Source organism: Caenorhabditis elegans, chromosome II (assembly GCF_000002985.6).
Source record: "Caenorhabditis elegans chromosome II".
NCBI classification, from domain to species: Eukaryota; Metazoa; Nematoda; class Chromadorea; order Rhabditida; family Rhabditidae; genus Caenorhabditis; species Caenorhabditis elegans.
The window spans coordinates 5,689,064-5,707,340 of record NC_003280.10 but is presented as its reverse complement, the minus strand read 5'-3'; the positions used below and the strand labels follow the sequence as shown (position 1 = coordinate 5,707,340).

Genomic DNA, 18,277 nt, shown 5'->3' with positions numbered 1-18,277 from the left:
TCGTGGGATATTTCGGGAGTTTTATCCTTTTCTTTTTCCGGAAAATTCAAAAATGTTTTTTTGCTGTTTGTGAAGTCAATGTTTTAAAATTTTGATAACTTTTTCCAAGCTTTAACTTGTAAACATTATATCTTGTCCAGCTGTACTTGTCTTTCGTGCCACCATCACAACGACACCTTTGCCAGGTGCTAGAGTATTTTTCTTGAATATTTATTATGTCACTATATTTCACTGTAGGGCTGTTACAGAGCCGCAGCTGGTCCTAGAGAAATTCTACGAGTTTTTTACAAAGCCAAAGCAGTAGAAAACAAATTGGAAATAATTTATCTTTTAGGAAAAAAGGGAACTTTGTAACTATTAACCTGTACTTTGACGGGCCATATCTTGATTATTTTTGGTTCTTTCAAAAAGTGTTCAATTAGCAAAACATTGGTTGAATCTTTTTCTATACCTATCTAGTTTAACAATTGTCTATCAATGTGCGAATAACTGATATGAGAGTTTACAGAGAATGCCTATGTGGGAGTGATACTAGTCTAGGAAATGAGGAACTTTGTAACTACAGACTGGAGAGCCCTATTCTGTAATTTGAAAAACATATTGTTATCCCAAAACATGTAAATTATAGAAGTTTTTAGCTTTTCAAACGTCCAGTGTTTAAATGTCCTGTAGTGATCTTTTCTGAGAAGTCAAAAAGTTTAAAAAAAAAAAAACAATAAGTACAGTATTTGTCTAATAGCCTAGATAGTTTTAAAAAAATCCTAAACTTTTAGAAAAATAGTTTTTTGGTAGATTTTACTAGCAATTTACAAAATTAATCAGAAATGTCTTTTTAAATTCTAACCAAAAAATGTGAATATGTAAACTTATGTATCAGTAGACATATGGGAACAGCTTGTCCAGGTAGAATAGCGAATAACAAATGAATATCTAGACAATCGAGAAAATACGACAAAAAAGGAAATTAATTGGATCTATCTCGCCCAATTTCTCTTCATTTTTCTCGTCATCAAAACTAACGAAAAGATGAGTGAGATGGGAAATGAATGACCGAAAATCAATAAATTTCGAGAACTTTTTAAAAGAAATTTCTTGAAGGACACGACTTCTTCTTTTCATGAAACACTATATTATTAGTTTTATATTATCGTTTTTGTTATTGAGCGATACGAAAAGAAATGAGAAGATCGGTTCAATCACACCGAAAACAATATGACTGTCGGGTATGACACGAAAATTTGCATAAATATGATATCGGTACGATTCTAGTGCGACTTTCAGACTGATTTTTGAAATTTTCTAGAAGAATTACGGAAAAGAGAGAATCAACAAAACATTGAAAAGTGAAGATAAACTCCATTGGAAACGGTTGCCAGGTTATAAATAATTCGTCATGAGATGAGCAAGCTTCTCGTCAAGCAATATTACGGTAGATATTCCGAAAGATTTATAACGTTTTCAAAAACAATTTTATTGTAGTTTTAAGATCTCTGCAAAAATTATTTGTATTGATGGAAGAAGGAAGGTTTCAAAAACAAACTTTCTGTAGATTATTCCTACACTTTAGAATTTTTTAGTATTCAAGAAAATAAAAGATGGGAGATTGAGAAAGATTTTCATTTTGAGTCACCAATAAGTTTGAAATTTTTGAAAAATGGGGTACGAACTTTTTAGGGTTTTTTTTTCATAAAAAGACATTTTTTGAATCCCAAAAACCAGCTAGTATTCTTTCTTTTTTTTGAAACAGCTGTACAGATATCAAAACTAATGAAATAATGCACTGAAACATTCTCAGATTGTAACGTTAGCTTAAAATTCTGCTGTGGCATGTACGCAGTAAGTAATTTGATTTTTTGTACTCACTTTTATGGATTTGAATTATAAATTATTAGCTGACCGTCATCAACTATAATCCAAAGGAAAATGAAGAAAAATGAATACAAGAAAATATTTTAAATGATCTCATCAGTAGGGGTTAAGAAGATTCGCCCGGGAGAAAATATTACTCATTGTCATTTTCTATTTTTTCACTACAAAGAAATTGTGGTTTTGACTAAAATTCTTTGAAATTTATCTATTGCAAAATAATAACCTTGAAGGAGTCTTACATCTGCCAAAGTTTAAACCTTTGAGAAAAACCACTTGAGAAAAGTGAAATTACCGTTCTAAACTGAAACCCATGAATGGAAATCGAAACGAACTCGTTTACAGTAAATTTAAGCTTAATGGAATTGGATGTGACGTAGTAGACAAAAACAGTGCTTAAAAGAACGACCGAAAAGCTGTCGTAAGTAGCTAGTTGGATGAATGAAGAGTGGAAATGAGACAAAAAGAAATGAATAGAAGATGAGTTATTCTTGAGGAGACAAAGAATAAAGGGTCCTAGATGAGAGAAAATGAGACGAAAAGATGAAAAGACAAGGTCAAGGCAGAATGTGGGTTGTATGTAGAAGAGGTTGGATTATGCAAAGTATTCCTTTTTCCTCTTTTCTCCGGCACCAGCATTCAATTCACACTCTGCTCGTTTTTTATTCTTTTTGTCATATTTCCTCAAGAGCCCTTCACTTTCCGAAAACTTGCTACAGTATCGAGATTTGTGAATAGAGAGAGAAAAAGACAAGAACTGACTGGTCATTTTCATTTTTCCGATTACACAATAAACGGAAACACGAAGAAGAGAGAAATGGAGAAAGCAATGAAAATTGGAATGAGATGAGAGTGGAAAATGAAGCATCTCGTGTCCCACGCGTGGCTATGTTAATTAGCATCATCATGAAATAGAGTGAGAAGATTGGGAAAACGATTGTGAAGATAAGGGGATTTCTAGAATTCGGATTAAAATCTAGATTTCCAGAAATTATTGTCAGCTTTTCAAATATTGGGAAGAAGTCTGAAATTCTGAAAGTCAAATATCAAATTATCTTGATATATGTATTGTGAAAACAAAACGTAGAGGTACAGTAAGTAAAATTTTAATAATTTATTTAAGGAATTTGGCCTTGTTCTTTTTTTTTGTTTTCTTCAAATTTTCTAGTCTGAAAGAAGACTTATATGTTTTGAAAGTTCTCATATTTTAGTTCTAGAATACAAACATTTAACGAAATATTAAAGCTTAAAAATACAAGGTTTGGAGTCCTATTTCAGTTGAAAATACAAAAAAATTGAAATTCAATTTTAAAAGAAGACTACCGTATAATGAAATTTTTATCCGAAACTGGGAAATGTTCTAGTTAGCAGAAATCACGGTTCACAAATTACCCAAAAAATGAATTTTGAAACTCTACTATTGAAAAACCAAAAAACGCCTACAGATATTCAAGAGTTTATGAATTATTTCTGCATGGCAGGAATACTTAACACCTCTTTTTCGATCAAAGATTCAAGAGCGGATATGGAACTTTTTAGTTCATAGAAACTAAAAATGTATGATTTCATTGGAAATATTTCGAAAAACGGCCGGGACGAAGCGAATCTCAACAGAAAGAGGAAGAAAAAGGAAGAGGACAGCTGATGAAAGAACGAAAGAGATATATCTTTGCGGTTCAATCGAATTTTTCGAATTCCTCTCGGCGGCTGGGTCAATCGTAAATCTTTAGGTTTTACTTATTCAAACGAGAGACACATATAGTTATCTTTCAACTTTTACAATAAAATTATGCTCGGCGTTTTGAAATCACGATACTCAAAAAGTTCAATATTCAGTGACTGTTTTGATATATAGCCCTGATCAGCAATAACTGGAGATGTTTGCAATTCTGAAGAAACCTGAACGTTTTGGAACCTCTACATTTCAAAAAATCCTGATTAATTCAAATTTTTAGGTAGAAGTTATACATGTCAGCCTCGAAAAGAAATCAACTATAACTATAAGTTATTATTATGTTGGAAAATGTATGAAAATATTTTTGAAAGATTATTGGCAAGTTTCTAATTGTTTGAAAAAATGTCAAGACAAACGGACCGAAACATTTCAAAACAAATGTACGTTTTAAAATTAAACTCCTTTTTAAAATCTTAAAAAGTCTCGAAAATGTGGTGTTGGAAATTTTTTTAACAATCTCAAAGTGCACTGAAAACTGCACCGAAAATAGGAAGTGAATTTATTTTATTCACACTTACATAATGTTATAAATTTGAAGATTTGAAGACAAATAAAATGTTTCGGACAACTTGAAGATATTTCGAAACAATAACAAAAAAAGGATCGATAGATAACATAAAACACGTGTCCACTACCAACTGAGACAAAAGAAAACAATAACACAATGGTCTGAAATCGTCGGAATTTAATTGACCCCAGTGCCAAAAGCGGATAGAGAAAAAGAGAATGAGAGGAAAAATTATCGGGTACTGGGGAAAAGAGACACAGTGACAGATAGAATGGATGGGTACTCATGGACCGGTTTAGGAACACACATACACACGTCGACTTCTTCCGAACAATTTGAAAAGAAACTGATGGCAGAAGCTGCAAAAAGCTAGTCGCTGCCGTTTTTATGAAATTGAATTTCTCTTCAGAAAAGGCCTTCAAGATTTCATAAAAATTGTTCGCCGAGAAAAGATCCAATTATTCGGCCCATTATTATCCATTCTCTTCCAGTTCATTGCACGTCCAGTTTATGAGATTTTAATGACATGAAGAATGTTTGCAATTTGCTAGAAACGAGAAAGAGAGAGAGCGTTGCAAAAAGTATTGAGTTTTTGAGAGGAATGTCTAAAAGATTAGAAACAATTTTTTTGAAAGAAAAAAACGTTGGGGGTAATATTTTGGAAGTGTCTGTCACGTAAAAAGTGTTTGCAATAAATTTAAATGTTGTCCAATTATCATTTATGAAGTAGAAGAATGGTGCCCGGTCTCAGCACGACCAAATATTTTTTAATTAAAAAAAAACAGTGCACCGCCGAGGAGTGCAGTTGTCCCCAAAAAATTATAGCCGAATCTATATTAAAAAAAATAAAAATCAAAGGAAATTGTGACTATTTTAATCTCGGTCGTGTCGAGACCCTCTACCGTACTCTCAAGTGTGAATTTGCCTTGTTTCGCAACCGGATAATAAAAACTTGCAGAAGCACATTTGTTTTGAAGAATATAAATTGAGAAACAAAAAAACACATTCCGTTTTCCTTATCAACTTATTCATCTTTTTGTCCTGACCTTTCTTCCACATTCCTTAAAAAATTGAGGTCATATTAAGTTGTACACAAAAAATACAAACTCAATTTCAGAACAATAAGATTCAAGAAAAGAGAAGCTGGAAACAATTGATAATTCGTAAAAAGCACACGCTGATTCAAATCTACACACTGGTCACCGTTGAAGAGATACTTTACGTCCTCCTTGTTTGCTTTTCCCGCCACCAGAAACTATCCGCAACGTCGACGTCACAGCCGGTCCACACCTTTTTTATTCGTGTCCTTCTGTACAAAAGCAATGAGTCAGCAAGTGGTTGGAGACAGAAAAAAAATACTGGAAGGCTTCTGGGTTGTGTGTAATAGTGTTTGCAAGTCGAGGGAATTTACAGTTCTTTAAAATCTGAAATTAAGCTTAAAAGTATTCGGATTGAAGTTTATTTCTCAAAGAGCAAACCAATTCAGGTTTAATTTCCAAAATTTTTTGGCTCAGCCGGTTTTCTATCGTCAATCGCTTGTCAGAAACACGGATTTGTGATCATCACTGCCAGTGCCAAATGCACTATTTCATGAGGTCTTGCAGGGAAGCAGACGACACTTAGCGAGTTCCGCGGCGTGACACTTCTTGTGTGCGCGCTCGCTCCGCCCACAGCAGAGAACCGAGGAAAAAGTTAGTCATTTCGATGAAGATTTTTGTCGGATTCTCAATCCACCAAAAAAATTGAACGAGAAAATGGTAATTTAAAAATTTGAACTTCGAAGCTTGCAAAGTTAATACCGTTGATCATTATTGAACTGATTTATTGTGGAAATAAATTATGAAAAATACAAGGAGTTATCAATGTGTAGTAGTCATTCCAACTACTTTGCGTCCATAAAAGCTGGATTGTGCTCCCAATCAAACTTAAAGTTCTTCAACTTCCTCGCACTAATCACTTTTTCGAGTTTCTCATAAATATCCTCATATTTGGGCTCCGCGAAGAACGTTAGAGACTGAATGTACCTGAAAATTAAAATAATTAATAAATAGGTTGTTGAAAATACTCACTTGAAGATTTGAAAGTACTCCGATGGGCATCCAGGCAGAAGCACTTGCAAGTGAGGTTCAACGCTGGATCGCTTTTTCGCATCGCCGATTGCCTTTCGATCTTCCAGCAAACTCCAAGGAAGCTTCCCGACGGTGAAGTAGGCGAGGAGGTAAAACCTAGGGAAATACTTTTTTCGAGTAAGAATCTATTTATTTACACAATATCACAAGTGAACCCCTATCATGCCACTACAAAACTTCAAGCCCACTGTTTTCAAACTAATCAAGATTCCAAGTCGCTCCCTCTGCTGTGCTCACGAAGTTCGTGACTGACGATCGGTGCAAAGTCGAGAGTTCCTCGAAATTTGGTGATTTTCCTTGGTTGTCTGATAACGTTATTGTTGTCCACAAATCGTTTACATATACCATAATCAATTATGTAAATAGTTCTTAATCCTTGCCCAGAATTCGCATCCAGACAGTAGTTATTGGGCTTAATATCGCGATGGAGAAATCCAGCCCAGTGCATGAACTCCAATCCTTCCAGGCACTGATAAGAAGTTGCGACTGCTGTGTTCAAAGTCATGGAACCTCCAAGAAGCTCGAACACTTCATCCATGTTCTTCTCGAGCATTTGCATGATAATGAACTTGGTACTTCCGTGAACTCCCATATCTGAAAAATGCAATTTAAACTTTTTCAGGTGGAAATGTAATACATACCTCTCACTTTCAGAACATGTTGACTGGAAAACGTGTAGATTGCCTTCATCACCTTCAGCTCATTTAGTAATATCTAAACATAAGCACAATTAAAAAATATTGGTCCTTTTTTGCAACTCACGGGTTTCTTCATAGAGGAGTACTCCGATTTCATTGCGTACCGGTCACCAGTTTTGAGCTCAATGACCTCGTGGACGCATCCGTAGCTCCCCCCACCGAGCAATTTTGTGACCTTGTATTTGTTACAAACTTTGCATCCGATAGCTATTGAAGTTTTGTTTTCGGAATCCATTGTTGTTCGAATTCTGAAAAAGATAAAGCAATCAATGAATATTTGGATAATATAGTCCCGGCCATAATTCTATCCAAAAAGGGGTTTTTGGGGTATAATTTTTCCTGCTAATCCCTTTTGTGCCGGAGTGGTATTGTATTCACCGACTTCGCGACACCTTTTGCCAAAACTTTTATGCATGTGAAATTATTTCATTAACAATTTTGGTATAAAACTAGGAAATTAACGTTTCATACAAGTTTTTCAAAAGTTGAAAAATGTCGAAAGATAACTTTCGATAACCAAACATCAATAATATCAAATAGTTTTCTCCTGTATTGTTAATTGCGATCAGCATATTAGATGCTAATTGACTCTTATGAGTGTCTTTACATATTCTCCCCCATCCATATAAAAGCCCAAAAAAAGTCAGTAGCGATATGATTTCAACCGGATTTAATACTTCGACCCAGAATACTCACCTTTTAATATTAAGAATTTAATATTAAGAAAGAAAATCCCTCAAATTAGTTGTTTTTACAAACCTTAAGCAATTCAAATAAATTGAGCAATTGAATAAAAATGGAGCAAGTGAAAAGGAAAATGTATAAGCAAACCCGCGGACACGTTAGGGCCACACAGAGCATTCGCGTGATTCATGATTTCCCAACATTTCCCAACAAAATTTTTTTTGGTGCCTTGAAAAATTTCCTTTGATGTTTCTATATTTTTTGCTATTTCTTTGACATTTGTTGATTAACTTAACACGAATAAAGGCTGCTTGGGTACATTAAATGAAAAAAAAACAAGCAATATAGCATGGAAGATTACAGTACTCCTGAACGGTGCACACTTATTTTCGTTAAGAGGATCGGTCGTTTCGAGACCGTGTTCTACATTTTCCCACTTTTAAATCGCATCTGGGTGACACCCCACAGGCGTTTAAAGACCAAACAGTAGGCAGGCATGAGGCAAGCCCGTCAGGGAGGGTCGTCTGAAAAATTTATGAACTTCCAATAATATCAATTGTTTTCTTACTCACTATTGTCCCCACTCCTTACCAATTTAATGACCCCATTAAAAATGTTGATCGCTTCAACAGAAAAATCAAAAATTGTTCGCTCTCGAGATAGATTTCTAAGCGTTTGAACTCAAAGCACGGGTTGTTAGAAATGGGCGGAGCCTCTATCTTTTTGTTTTCATTTTTTGTCTCAATGAGATAGATAAAGTCTAATTTTGATATTTTTCTGTGCTGAAGATTAGGAAAGAGGTCGAAATGTTTGAGTTTGAGCAGCTGCCAAATGAGATGCAATTGGAAGTTCTGAAAAGGGTGAGTCATAAAAATGTGCGTATTTGTTTAATTGAAATGATAGAAACGGTTTTTGATTATGCATCAACCTTTAGAGTAAACATTTCCGATTAATTAATAAACTTATATTTTAAATTTCAGAAATAATATTAGATGACTGGAGTAGTTTTGAACAAAAGATTTTGCCTCAAATGTGAGGAATGCCTTAATTGCCCAATTCCCCATCCATGATTCACAATCCATGTTCATAATTGGATTTTATTAAATCTGATCAAAAGTTTACATTTTATCAGTTCCCTGGCATTTTCCTTCTTTTGTTTCGATCTTTTCCTCCATAGATCAATCTAAAAATCAAACCATCAAAACACCTTCTGTTCTTTTCTTTCTTCTTGATATTTCTGATATTGACACTCATTCATTCACATGATACTCCACAACGTAACACCTGATATCACAATTTACTTTGGCATTCCCATGATACTCTCGTCTCGGGGAATACCCTATGGACAAGTGACGGTGGTGGTAGTGGTGTCCGAATTTGGAAGAGGAGATAGGTTATCCAAAACTTGATATTTGTTTTTTTTGGGTATAGAATATCAGTCCATCAACATGATGTACTACAAACATATACAGAGATCAAAAATATTCACTAAATAAGGGAAAAACTGAAAATCGTTTTTTCCCAGGGAAAATTTAGACTTTCCATTCCAGATGCTCAGTAAGACAAGTTTGCTGTAACTTGTAGACTGCGTAGGTTCTAGATTTGCCGCTTATTTAACGTTTTTATTTAATCATTGTAAGGGCCTAAACATGTGACTATGGTCTAAATTTAATTTTAAAACCACTCTTTTTTTTGGTAATTTTGGATAATTACAAAAACGTTGTCTAATCATTCGAGTAAATCTAAAAAATTTCAAAGTCGTTAATTATCATATTTGGGCATTTCGATTATAATGAGTTATATTGTTTTATAAAATATACAAGTTTCCGTCTTACGATGCACCATCTTTAAAAAATAGTTTTGTTTACATAAACCTATCGACATTAACATTTACATTTTAGTTAAAATAATGTTTTATGATATACAAATTTTTAATAATTTCATTCTAGAATCTAGAATCTAGACTTTTCAAAATAAATACATTAAATTTCATTCCAGACTGAGTTTCGAACAATTCAAAGTATGAAGACTGTCTCTAAAAGAGTACAACATTTTATTCAGTTGTACCAAAGGTACATGTTGCCCATCCCGATTCGTCAGATGTTTGTTACTCCTGTAAGTACATTGTCATGTTGATTGATGTTTTGACTTCAAATTTAGGAAAAGATAAGTTTCACATTAGCAAACTCGAATGAAATCAACACTATCAATCATGATGACATGGATAAATATCTTCGTGGTGCTAAAGTGGATTTACTTTGGCTAGAGATGGTGAGTATAATTAAAGTTTCAAGAAATCAAATATTCAATGTTACTTCTCCAGAATGGAAGTGAAGATGAACCTATTGAATTTCTTCAAAAAGTTATTCAAAAAACAAATTTCACTAGAATTGATTGTTTGAAATTGGGAAGCTCAAAAGTTGAGTGTGACGTCACAAAATTGGAAAATTGCATGGCAAGTTTGGTGTGTGCAGAACTAATTGTTGACTGGAGATTCAGAGTTCCTGAGGATTTTTTCAATGAACTTCATGTTGAGAAGGTTTGTATTGAAAGGAAATTTCAATAGTTTTACCAATTTTATTTTGAAGTTAACTCGATTAACGATTGGAAATCAGGAATCTAGAAACTTCTACCACCCACTTTCGGGAGATCACTTCAGAAAGTTCAGAGGAGATTGGTTGGAAATTGGGCAAAATCGTCTCAGAAGTTCAGATATATCTACCTTCCTAAAAGTATGTTTCTGTGGAATTTGATTAATCACTCCATTTATTCGAATTTCAGAATTGGAAATTGGGCTCCATTTCTTGGATTGAAATGTACAACATTGTCATTAGTTTTCCAATTCCCGAATTATTGATTTTACTGAAAAATGAGAGTTGCCAGAAAACACCAACGACGTGGAAAGTGTCTCGGGATCTAGACGAAGGAAAAGAGGAACTTGAAATTGGATTCTTCAAAAGTACAAACTTCTCGAAACAGCCATCATTGGTTATAAGGCAATTGAAAATTTTAGAATATTTGTGGTGAATTTTGGTATCTTGTTTTGGAATAAGTTTTCATGATAAACAATGTGTATAAAAAAAGTGATCGAAGGCGATTATGATTTCTTTTTTTTTTCTTGCCTCCAACATAACCGCAGCAAGATATGTTCGGAATTTTTTAATGGAATTTTTTATAAGACTTCTTTCTATGATTTGCATCCAAAAAATATGAATTTTGAGCTTCTTCGTCACTTTTGGTATTTCACTGAGCATCAACTCAGAGCGTTGGCGTGTGATACGGAGCCTTTAAAACACATTATCCTTACAACAAATGATCTCTCACTTCCGATATTTGTGTTTTTTAATGGCAAACAAACACATATATTGATAAAGATATTTATTTTCTGAAATGAAATGGAATACATGGTAAAATAATTCTAGTTTAATTTGCATATAACATTATTTATTTTATGGTGAGCGATCACTTTGGGAACGCCTTGGTGTGGACTCCAGTAGCAATCATTGCATTGTCCCTTTTACGATAGAGTTCTGCCTGAAATAAAACACTTTTGTAATCAGAAATATTCAAGAATAAAAAAATATGATACCTTAGTGAATCCAAGAGAGCGCCCCTGTTTGATGACAGTAGAGTTGAGTACAAGAGTTTCTCCGATGTTTGCAGCTGTCAAGTATCTGGAAGTTACGATGATCATAAATATTTTCTCCTGAATTTCTGGCATTATTAGTTTACGAAAATGAACGATTATAAAGCTAAAATATAGGTATGGGGGTACTAGAATGAGCGAAACTTTTCAGTTACCGTACTCGTGAGTACGGTAGATTTCTCTTTTTTGTTGGTTTTGCAATAAATCTGTAGTTTTAAATTAAAGGTTGGAATGGAAAAATTAGAAAACATTAGAAAAAGTTCGTTGGTACCGTAGCTGAGAACATTTCGGTCGTGGTGGGACCCCACACTGAATTTTGGCTTAAATATTGCACTTGTTCGCAAGACTTATATGTTTCAAATCATTGCATAATCTAGGAAACCTCTATTTAGATATAGATACTCACGTAATATGCAAATCCACTGAAACACCAGGCCTCGCTTCCTTTGTGAGTAGAAGAGCACCAGTTGTGAAACAATCGATAAGTGCTGCTGTACATCCACCATGAAGTGTCTCGAATTGATTTGTCTGATCCTTTTCAACTTCGAATTCCACTCGTAGATTTCCTTCCTCCGCATGAACTGCTCTCACATTCCGTGCTCCAGCCGCATAACCGAATTGTCCTTTTGTCCCGAACATTTTGATCACTTCCTTCGCAATTTGCATGTATTTTGATGCCATTTTCAAGCAATCTTAGAAAAAATATATGATTTAAAAATATTTGTTTCAAAACAAAAATCTCATAACCACGTAGACTTGCGTGGATTCTCTTACCATCAAAACATGTACAGAGTACTCGGATTAAAACGAGTATTTATGGAAAATTGGAAAAAAAACAAGAATTCTTTACAATTTTATTGCGGAATAATAGTTTTGTACACAAGGGAAATGTTTTTCAAAACGATCAAATTAGAAATTGTGTCTAGGAATTATGTTTAGGAGGTATTCCAGACACGAAATTTTGCGATTTTTGGGCAGAAATCACGGTAGCCGGTCTCGACACGAAAACTTTTTTTATAACGGGAAAAGGTGTGTGCGCCATTAAAGTTTACTGGAAATTCCAACTCTTGATTTTTTTTCGCGATTTTCTGAAAAAAAAAAGTTTTAATTGATGTATGGGAGTTTTAAAATAAATTAATAAATGTTTTTTTTATCGAAAATTGATGGGAAATTGTTGAAAAATCAATGAAATTTCAACAACAACGAGAGTCTAAAATTACAGTACTCATCAAAGAAGCACACCTTTTTTCATTTAACCAAAACATTTTGTGTCGAGACCGGATACCGTATTTTTGGCGCACGGATCGCAAATTTCCATGTCTTGGAATATATTGATTAGTTTGCTTTCTTCACAGTTGGGAATGCTTTGGTATGTACTCCAGTTGCAATCATTACATTATCACTTTTACGGTAGAGTTCTGCCTGGAAAAAAATAATATTTTTAAAACTTTTCTTAAAGTTTACCTTTGTGAATGCAAGAGTTTTTCCTTGTTTGATGACGGTGGAGTCGAGCACAAGGGTCTCACCAATTTTAGCGGCGGTCAGGTATCTAAAAATCTATCAAATTCGACAATTTTCTTCTCTCTTTACGTACGTAACATGCAAATCAACAGATACTCCTGGCCTAGCTGGTTTTGTGAGAAGAAGAGCCCCAGTAGTGAAAATATCAATGAGCGTAGATGTACATCCACCGTGAAGAGTGTTAAAATGGTTTGACTGATCTTTCTCAACTTCAAATTCCACTCGTAGATTTCCTTCCTCCGCATGAACTGCTCTCACATTTCCTGCTCCGGAAACACATCCGAATTGACCCTTGGTTCCATAATTTTTGATGATTTCCTTCGCCAATTGCATGTATTTTGAAGGCATTTTGATTTAATCTGAAAATGGATTAACATCTTAAAAATTTAGAACAATTTATCCCCCAGACGCGAAATCTTGGGTCCAAAATGCGGCACCAGGTCTCGACACTTACAGTACTCTTTAAAGGCACACCCTCGTTTTTATCTCACAAAAAAAGCGTGGCGAGACCTAATACCTTTTTTTTCTGCCCGAAAATCGAAAATGTTCGCGTATGTGTAATATTTAAATTGGCACTGATAATTCACCAAGCGGATATGTTCAAAACGATAAGAGAAAGTTCTTCATGAATCTTTATGGAACCGAAAATACGAATACAACCCATACTTAGAAACACACGGGTATTTAATAAATAAAGAAAGACCGAATTTCAAAACAAAAAAATTAAGGTGTGAGGGAATACATTGAACAGATTTAATACTATTTGAATTTGCAAATTTCTCCAAATTTTCTTATTTCTTCTTTTTCACCGCCAACTCGGTTCCTTTCATAAATTTCTTGTCGATTCCATACGATTTTATCAGAAGATCAGCGATAAAATGAATTTGATTTCCTTGAACGAGTACTTGAGGACCTTCGACGCCAGGAACTTCCCATTGACTTGTAACACTAGTAGCCACACCAGTCTGAAAATTCAGAAATTAGTATTTAAGGATTAGCCACCAACTACCTGAATTTGATGGCAAATCGTTCGAATGTCAATTCCAAACATCGCTAATCCATTTAAAAGAGTAACTTTTTTGTTTCCAGCACGGTTTTCGATCTTGAATTCAACTCTCGGTGGAGATACTTTTCTGACTATTTCTCTGCCGTCAGGCCATCTTATGTGCCATGTTGCAGTCATTCTTGAATGGATTTCTTTCATCAAATTTGCCCATGGAGTTGTATCCGTTTGGATTTTAGTGACCGAAAAGATAATTGGATCAAGACGAACTGATCCTCCAGCAGCAAGTTTCTAAAAACATCATTTACTATATATAAAGCGCGTGTCCTTCTGTCCCTATGTAGTTTGATCTCTGATCAGAGCAACGAAATTTTGGGAAACCTTATGCTAAATGCGCAGCAGACATCGATCGAGGTCCGCGATAGACTCCGTATATCTAATGTGTTTTCTCAAAAAAGTCGGGGGCCGCGCCGTAGGTGCGGTCCACGGCTGGTGACAATTATAACTGAATAAGAATTATAAGGAGACTTACGTTTTCATTTACATATTTTGTGACAAATTCTTTGATTTGTTTCACAGTCAGAAGATCCCCTTTTGAGCAGCCAGGGAACAACTTCAGCGTTGGTTCGGTAATTGCAAAATATTCAGCTATCACGGGAGCATCAAACTTGGCCTTCTCCGCTGGAGCTTCATCAACAATTCGTTCATCAGTTACTTCAAAATCGCGGAATAATTTGTTGGAAAAGTTCACATCAGCTACGATATCAGCTCCTTTTTTCTCTTTACTCGGCGTAATCTTGATGATCCACTCACTTTCTAGTTCATTTATTTCTTGAAGAAACGTAGCGAATTTCTTGAAATGTGTCTTTTTCATATCCAATCGTCGGCCATCTGGAACACAAGAGAGAACACATTGCGTATAGAATTGTCCAACATCCATTGGGAGTTGATTTCGAGTGAATCTATGTTTTAAGCCAGCTAGGAAACAACGTGTCAGAAGATTTTCCATAGGTTCTTCTTGTATCACTTCTTGTTTTTCTTCTTCTTTTGGTAATGTTGATTGACAAGCATCCAATTCTTTCCTTTCATCTGTTTCCTCATCTTCCTCTGATTCTTCGGATTCTACTCCAATCTTGTTCCAGTCTTCTAATGAACATGAAGGAGGAACACCTTTTGGTCCAAAATCCCAAAGTTGATCTCTGAAGACATGCAACACTTGGACACCTTTTCCTTTGAATCCACACACAACCATTTCTTCAGACGACATCATTGAGCAGCCTACTGCCGATGGGCCTGAAACAGTTTCAGTTTCAGACGAATAAAATGCAATTGCCACTGGAGCTCCTTTTCGAAACGTTGGAAATGGGAAAATGGATGAACGAATAACACCAGGAAGCATAAGATCTGCTCCATTTTCTAGATACGAGAAAACTGGTTCATGGCAGATCAAGACTGGAAATGTCTTTTGATTATTCCACATATAATACACAGTGGGATAGATATTTCCATTTTCACTGAATTCGAAAAGCATCGGAACTTTGTCAATTGTGTAGACATTCATCTGGGTTCCTTCGAAAGTTGTCAGCTTTACTTGAGCGACCTGGGAAAAATTCGATTTTTTTTCAGCTCTTGTGCAAAAAATGTACTTACTTGGCCTTTCTTGTCAATATTCGATTCTCCATTGACTTCCTCTTTCAGTCGGTTAAACAGTTTTCGTCTGAAATTAAACAGTAGATTAGAAAATTATGCGGAGCGGGTAACTCACGAGTCAGAATTCCGCTGATTTGTATTTTTCTTGACTGTAAACGGTTTTTTGAACATTTCATTAACCTGAAATACACAATTTTTAACAAAAAACAAAAATAAATGATTGTAAATATACAATTTTAATATTTGCTGAAAAATTGTTGGAAAAATATTACAGCAAAAAAGTCGAGAGAAAAGTGCGCGGCGGACTTGCTGAAGACGGGAACGGTCCGCCTCCCAAAACCCTGCCGCAATTTATTATTTCTTTTTTCTTTTCGAAGCTTCTTGGAATTCATGTTTTAAACCTGTTTTTTTAAGTTATTTTGTTTCAGATCAGTTTGAAAAAGATTATGCAAAATTTAATTTCTTAGAATAAATCGTTTTTATCGCCAATTCCACTGAAAAACTTAGTTTAAACAAAAAATCCTGTTCAAAATAACATAATTTAAAGGTGATTGGCTTATCGCAAACATGGCGTTGATGAGTAAAATGGCGCCGGCGGCGGCCTGCGCCTGTCGTAGCGCATTTTTGAAGCCGTCTACCAGCGTTATTCCTGCTATTAGAAGCTCCCATGCCGCCGTATTCCGAAAACGCCCGGGACAATTGATTGTTAACAGAATCAAGGTAATTTTTGAGATTTGAAGTAATTTATTTACATCATTGTTGTTAAGGATGTGTGCCACTTCTATTTCATCGGAATCGGATTCCTCCCAGTGCTTTTCTGTCTCGCATACAATCACATCGTCTACGGAACTTGCGAATTGAAGGACTATCCAACAGAAGTACGTTTAAAGAATTATATATCATCAAACGATATGTTACTTCATTCAGGGACCAGCTCCACATCACTGGCAATTCGAACGTACACCAATTCGTCAATGGTGGGCTAAATGGTTCGGAGTATCGGATGTTGAGCACCACGAAAGAAATCTCGCTTACTATGAGAAGCAAGGAATTCTTGCCAGATGGAGGTAATATTTTATTTTATTGGCGGTTTAGTAATTGAATAATTCCAGGCAAATCGAACAACGTGTTAAGCATCTTGAAGGTGAACGTTGGGATTACAAGGGATGGAGCTATCAGCCAGTGTCTTCCACCTGGGTCGATTATGGAAGATGGCATGCTCTCCGCATGAGAGATCAATACGAGCAACACGGACACTATGCTCAGTAATTGTGAGTTTTTTTTTGAAATTTACAAAAATATAAAGAGTGTTTTTAATTCTAACAGTGGAAATGCATGCTTTTCATTCAGTTTTTTTGAATAATGTTTCTTCAAAAAACTGTTTAAAAAGTAATTTTAAAGCTAAAAGTTTCATAGTTTATTTTTATTTTAAGAATTAGTGGTAAAAGTTGAGAGTAAATAAGCAAATTGTAAGCTTTTCAACATACCAAAATCAATAAAGAAATATCTCATTTACAGCTTCATCAACGCCTTCCCGCAATGGTTGTTTGAATCGAATTGGCAGTTTCTACGTGTCAGCGCATCCGCCCGTCTTCCTTATCCATCCTTTCGAATAGTTCCTTCTTTTTTCTAAACGTTTTCGTTTTTTTTTCAGTGCTCTTCTCATTTGTTTTTCTCTGTTTTTTAGAGTGTAAATATTCTCTCGCGAAAGTGCACTTAGTGAATTTGTCTTTTGATCCGAATTAAATAAAAGTTGAAGTTTTTATTAATTAACGAAGATATTTTCCTCTCCAGTAAGACTTGTGTCTTCTGCAATGTATTTCTTATTTATTTACTGTAATTTTGAACTTCAAATGTTTTGAATGTTAATGTGAGCTCATCAATTTCAGAACAATTTCAGATTTCATCCATCAAACAGCAGTTTTGCGAGGATTCTGGGCAATTTTTGTAGCAGAGTATTGAAAAGTAAGTAATTATTTGATTTTTTTAATCACTTTTCACACAAATTATTTGGGGATAAATTGATATTATCTAACTATTTTGTATCGGCGATCGCCGATTGCCGATTTTTTTGGCCTGCTGCTCAGCCCTGATTACAATATCAATGTTTTCGTTTTTCCTTTGTAAAAATTGCAACTTTAAACAAATTTGGAGAAAAATCCCTATCTACAGTAATCCATTTTTAATTAACTTGCATAGTTCATTTAGTGTTCACTTCTCAACATTTCAGTTTCATAGACCGATTTAATCTAAAGCGTTTCTGATGACGAAATTCATTTTGTAAAGCAACAGCTTTTCAACTTGTCGGAAATCAATAAAACAATATCTTATTTACAGGGCTGGCAACGTCTCCGCAGTGGTTGTATGAATTGGCAGTTTCCACATATCTGCCGATCTTCTACATTCATCTCTTCAACTTCTTTTTAGTGCTCTTTTACGTTGTTTTTTCCTGTTTTTATAGAGTTTAAACATTATCCGATTAAATAAAAGTTCCATTTATATTTTAGTGATTCATTTGAATAATTTTGATAGTGAGACATGTGTCTTCTGAAACTTATTTGTTTATTATTTTTAATTGCTTTAAATCCAATTTTTCAGGTTTTCGTACAATTTTACAGTAATTTAAAATTGTTTTGTATTAAAAATTGAAGTTTTAAAACGAAATTGTGTGAACTCGAGTAAAAATGCTGTGGCCGGCAATTGCAGCGGCCTCCCGGCCACAAAATGCGTGGCGGCCGTCCGTCGGTCGATTGAAACACAATAAAGTACACACAACCGGTCACAGCTCGCTTTCACGTGATTTATGCATTAAAACACATGTTTTCATGAAAAACATG

At 34.8% G+C, this 18,277-nt stretch overlaps 6 protein-coding genes, 3 non-coding genes and 1 pseudogene across 11 annotated transcripts; 4 read left to right on the top strand and 6 right to left on the bottom strand.

Annotated features, from left to right (window-relative positions):
- Positions 1-2,066: 2,066 nt before the first annotated feature.
- Positions 2,067-2,186, bottom strand: C18A3.24. Its single transcript, NR_101691.1, has one exon. It is a non-coding gene; the product is annotated as a small nucleolar RNA C18A3.24 (small nucleolar RNA).
- A 3,428-nt stretch (positions 2,187-5,614) lies between these two features.
- Positions 5,615-5,679, bottom strand: C18A3.12. The gene has a single exon (NR_003152.2). It is a non-coding gene; the product is annotated as a small nucleolar RNA C18A3.12 (small nucleolar RNA).
- Positions 5,615-5,683, top strand: C18A3.14. The gene has a single exon (NR_051088.1). It is a non-coding gene; the product is annotated as an Unclassified non-coding RNA C18A3.14 (non-coding RNA).
- Positions 5,684-5,905: 222 nt separating this feature from the next.
- C25H3.1 (non-specific serine/threonine protein kinase) lies at positions 5,906-8,270 on the bottom strand. Its single transcript, NM_001393081.1, has 4 exons — positions 7,001-8,270; positions 6,880-6,952; positions 6,179-6,832; positions 5,906-6,133 (listed from the first exon to the last, which is right to left on the bottom strand). The coding sequence occupies exons 1-3, from the start codon at positions 7,169-7,171 to the stop codon at positions 6,441-6,443; spliced, it is 636 nt and encodes a 211-aa protein (NP_001379695.1). The 5' UTR covers positions 7,172-8,270; the 3' UTR covers positions 5,906-6,133; positions 6,179-6,440.
- Positions 8,271-8,371: 101 nt separating this feature from the next.
- On the top strand, positions 8,372-10,843 carry C25H3.10 (F-box domain-containing protein). Of its 2 annotated transcripts, NM_001373721.2 has the most exons (7): positions 8,400-8,480; positions 9,619-9,735; positions 9,781-9,891; positions 9,944-10,075; positions 10,120-10,159; positions 10,209-10,352; positions 10,402-10,723. In NM_001373721.2, the coding sequence occupies exons 1-5, from the start codon at positions 8,427-8,429 to the stop codon at positions 10,126-10,128; spliced, it is 423 nt and encodes a 140-aa protein (NP_001359876.1). In that variant the 5' UTR covers positions 8,400-8,426; the 3' UTR covers positions 10,129-10,159; positions 10,209-10,352; positions 10,402-10,723. The 2 variants fall into 2 exon arrangements, with proteins under 2 accessions (NP_001021981.1, NP_001359876.1); NM_001026810.5 differs by having other exon boundaries at positions 8,372-8,480; positions 9,944-10,159; positions 10,402-10,843.
- A 139-nt stretch (positions 10,844-10,982) lies between these two features.
- C25H3.14 (Acyl-coenzyme A thioesterase 13) lies at positions 10,983-11,958 on the bottom strand. Its single transcript, NM_062714.9, has 3 exons — positions 11,673-11,958; positions 11,210-11,294; positions 10,983-11,154 (listed from the first exon to the last, which is right to left on the bottom strand). The coding sequence occupies exons 1-3, from the start codon at positions 11,945-11,947 to the stop codon at positions 11,083-11,085; spliced, it is 432 nt and encodes a 143-aa protein (NP_495115.2). The 5' UTR covers positions 11,948-11,958; the 3' UTR covers positions 10,983-11,082.
- Positions 11,959-12,103: 145 nt separating this feature from the next.
- Positions 12,104-13,146, bottom strand: C25H3.3 (Acyl-coenzyme A thioesterase 13). The gene is made up of 4 exons (NM_182268.6): positions 12,861-13,146; positions 12,731-12,815; positions 12,509-12,688; positions 12,104-12,354 (listed from the first exon to the last, which is right to left on the bottom strand). Exons 1-3 carry the CDS (start codon positions 13,133-13,135, stop codon positions 12,602-12,604), a joined length of 447 nt encoding a protein of 148 aa, NP_872068.1. The 5' UTR covers positions 13,136-13,146; the 3' UTR covers positions 12,104-12,354; positions 12,509-12,601.
- A 255-nt stretch (positions 13,147-13,401) lies between these two features.
- On the bottom strand, positions 13,402-15,620 carry eif-2D (SUI1 domain-containing protein). The gene is made up of 5 exons (NM_062713.7): positions 15,556-15,620; positions 15,441-15,507; positions 14,323-15,390; positions 13,797-14,081; positions 13,402-13,752 (listed from the first exon to the last, which is right to left on the bottom strand). The coding sequence occupies exons 1-5, from the start codon at positions 15,609-15,611 to the stop codon at positions 13,579-13,581; spliced, it is 1,650 nt and encodes a 549-aa protein (NP_495114.3). The 5' UTR covers positions 15,612-15,620; the 3' UTR covers positions 13,402-13,578.
- Positions 15,621-15,987: 367 nt separating this feature from the next.
- ndub-5 (NADH dehydrogenase [ubiquinone] 1 beta subcomplex subunit 5, mitochondrial) lies at positions 15,988-17,204 on the top strand. Its single transcript, NM_171001.8, has 5 exons — positions 15,988-16,160; positions 16,208-16,318; positions 16,368-16,507; positions 16,553-16,711; positions 16,959-17,204. The coding sequence occupies exons 1-4, from the start codon at positions 16,008-16,010 to the stop codon at positions 16,707-16,709; spliced, it is 561 nt and encodes a 186-aa protein (NP_741000.2). The 5' UTR covers positions 15,988-16,007; the 3' UTR covers positions 16,710-16,711; positions 16,959-17,204.
- A 136-nt stretch (positions 17,205-17,340) lies between these two features.
- C25H3.18 lies at positions 17,341-17,910 on the top strand (annotated as a pseudogene). Its single transcript has 2 exons — positions 17,341-17,407; positions 17,780-17,910. Coding segments are annotated over exons 1-2 (198 nt in total).
- Positions 17,911-18,277: the final 367 nt, after the last annotated feature.

Excerpts from the sequence above, each read along its gene's own strand:
- C25H3.1 (NM_001393081.1), bottom strand. The coding sequence starts at position 7,171 with ATGGATTCCGAAAACAAAACTTCAATAGCTATCGGATGCAAAGTTTGT. Across the intron at positions 6,953-7,000 it reads ACTCCTCTATGAAGAAACCC|ATATTACTAAATGAGCTGAA; the intron begins GTGAGTTGCAAA and ends GCTTATGTTTAG. Across the intron at positions 6,833-6,879 it reads ACATGTTCTGAAAGTGAGAG|ATATGGGAGTTCACGGAAGT; the intron begins GTATGTATTACA and ends TGCATTTTTCAG.
- C25H3.10 (NM_001026810.5), top strand. The coding sequence starts at position 8,427 with ATGTTTGAGTTTGAGCAGCTGCCAAATGAGATGCAATTGGAAGTTCTG. Across the intron at positions 9,736-9,780 it reads GTCAGATGTTTGTTACTCCT|GAAAAGATAAGTTTCACATT; the intron begins GTAAGTACATTG and ends CTTCAAATTTAG. Across the intron at positions 10,160-10,208 it reads ATGAACTTCATGTTGAGAAG|TTAACTCGATTAACGATTGG; the intron begins GTTTGTATTGAA and ends TTTATTTTGAAG.
- C25H3.14 (NM_062714.9), bottom strand. The coding sequence starts at position 11,947 with ATGGCATCAAAATACATGCAAATTGCGAAGGAAGTGATCAAAATGTTC. Across the intron at positions 11,295-11,672 it reads TCAGTGGATTTGCATATTAC|ATACTTGACAGCTGCAAACA; the intron begins GTGAGTATCTAT and ends CGTAACTTCCAG. Across the intron at positions 11,155-11,209 it reads GCTCTCTTGGATTCACTAAG|GCAGAACTCTATCGTAAAAG; the intron begins GTATCATATTTT and ends GTTTTATTTCAG.
- C25H3.3 (NM_182268.6), bottom strand. The coding sequence starts at position 13,135 with ATGCCTTCAAAATACATGCAATTGGCGAAGGAAATCATCAAAAATTAT. Across the intron at positions 12,816-12,860 it reads TCTGTTGATTTGCATGTTAC|ATACCTGACCGCCGCTAAAA; the intron begins GTACGTAAAGAG and ends ATAGATTTTTAG. Across the intron at positions 12,689-12,730 it reads AAACTCTTGCATTCACAAAG|GCAGAACTCTACCGTAAAAG; the intron begins GTAAACTTTAAG and ends ATTTTTTTCCAG.
- eif-2D (NM_062713.7), bottom strand. The coding sequence starts at position 15,611 with ATGTTCAAAAAACCGTTTACAGTCAAGAAAAATACAAATCAGCGGAAT. Across the intron at positions 15,508-15,555 it reads AATCAGCGGAATTCTGACTC|ACGAAAACTGTTTAACCGAC; the intron begins GTGAGTTACCCG and ends GTTTAATTTCAG. Across the intron at positions 15,391-15,440 it reads ATATTGACAAGAAAGGCCAA|GTCGCTCAAGTAAAGCTGAC; the intron begins GTAAGTACATTT and ends AATTTTTCCCAG.
- ndub-5 (NM_171001.8), top strand. The coding sequence starts at position 16,008 with ATGGCGTTGATGAGTAAAATGGCGCCGGCGGCGGCCTGCGCCTGTCGT. Across the intron at positions 16,161-16,207 it reads TGATTGTTAACAGAATCAAG|GATGTGTGCCACTTCTATTT; the intron begins GTAATTTTTGAG and ends ATTGTTGTTAAG. Across the intron at positions 16,319-16,367 it reads TGAAGGACTATCCAACAGAA|GGACCAGCTCCACATCACTG; the intron begins GTACGTTTAAAG and ends TACTTCATTCAG.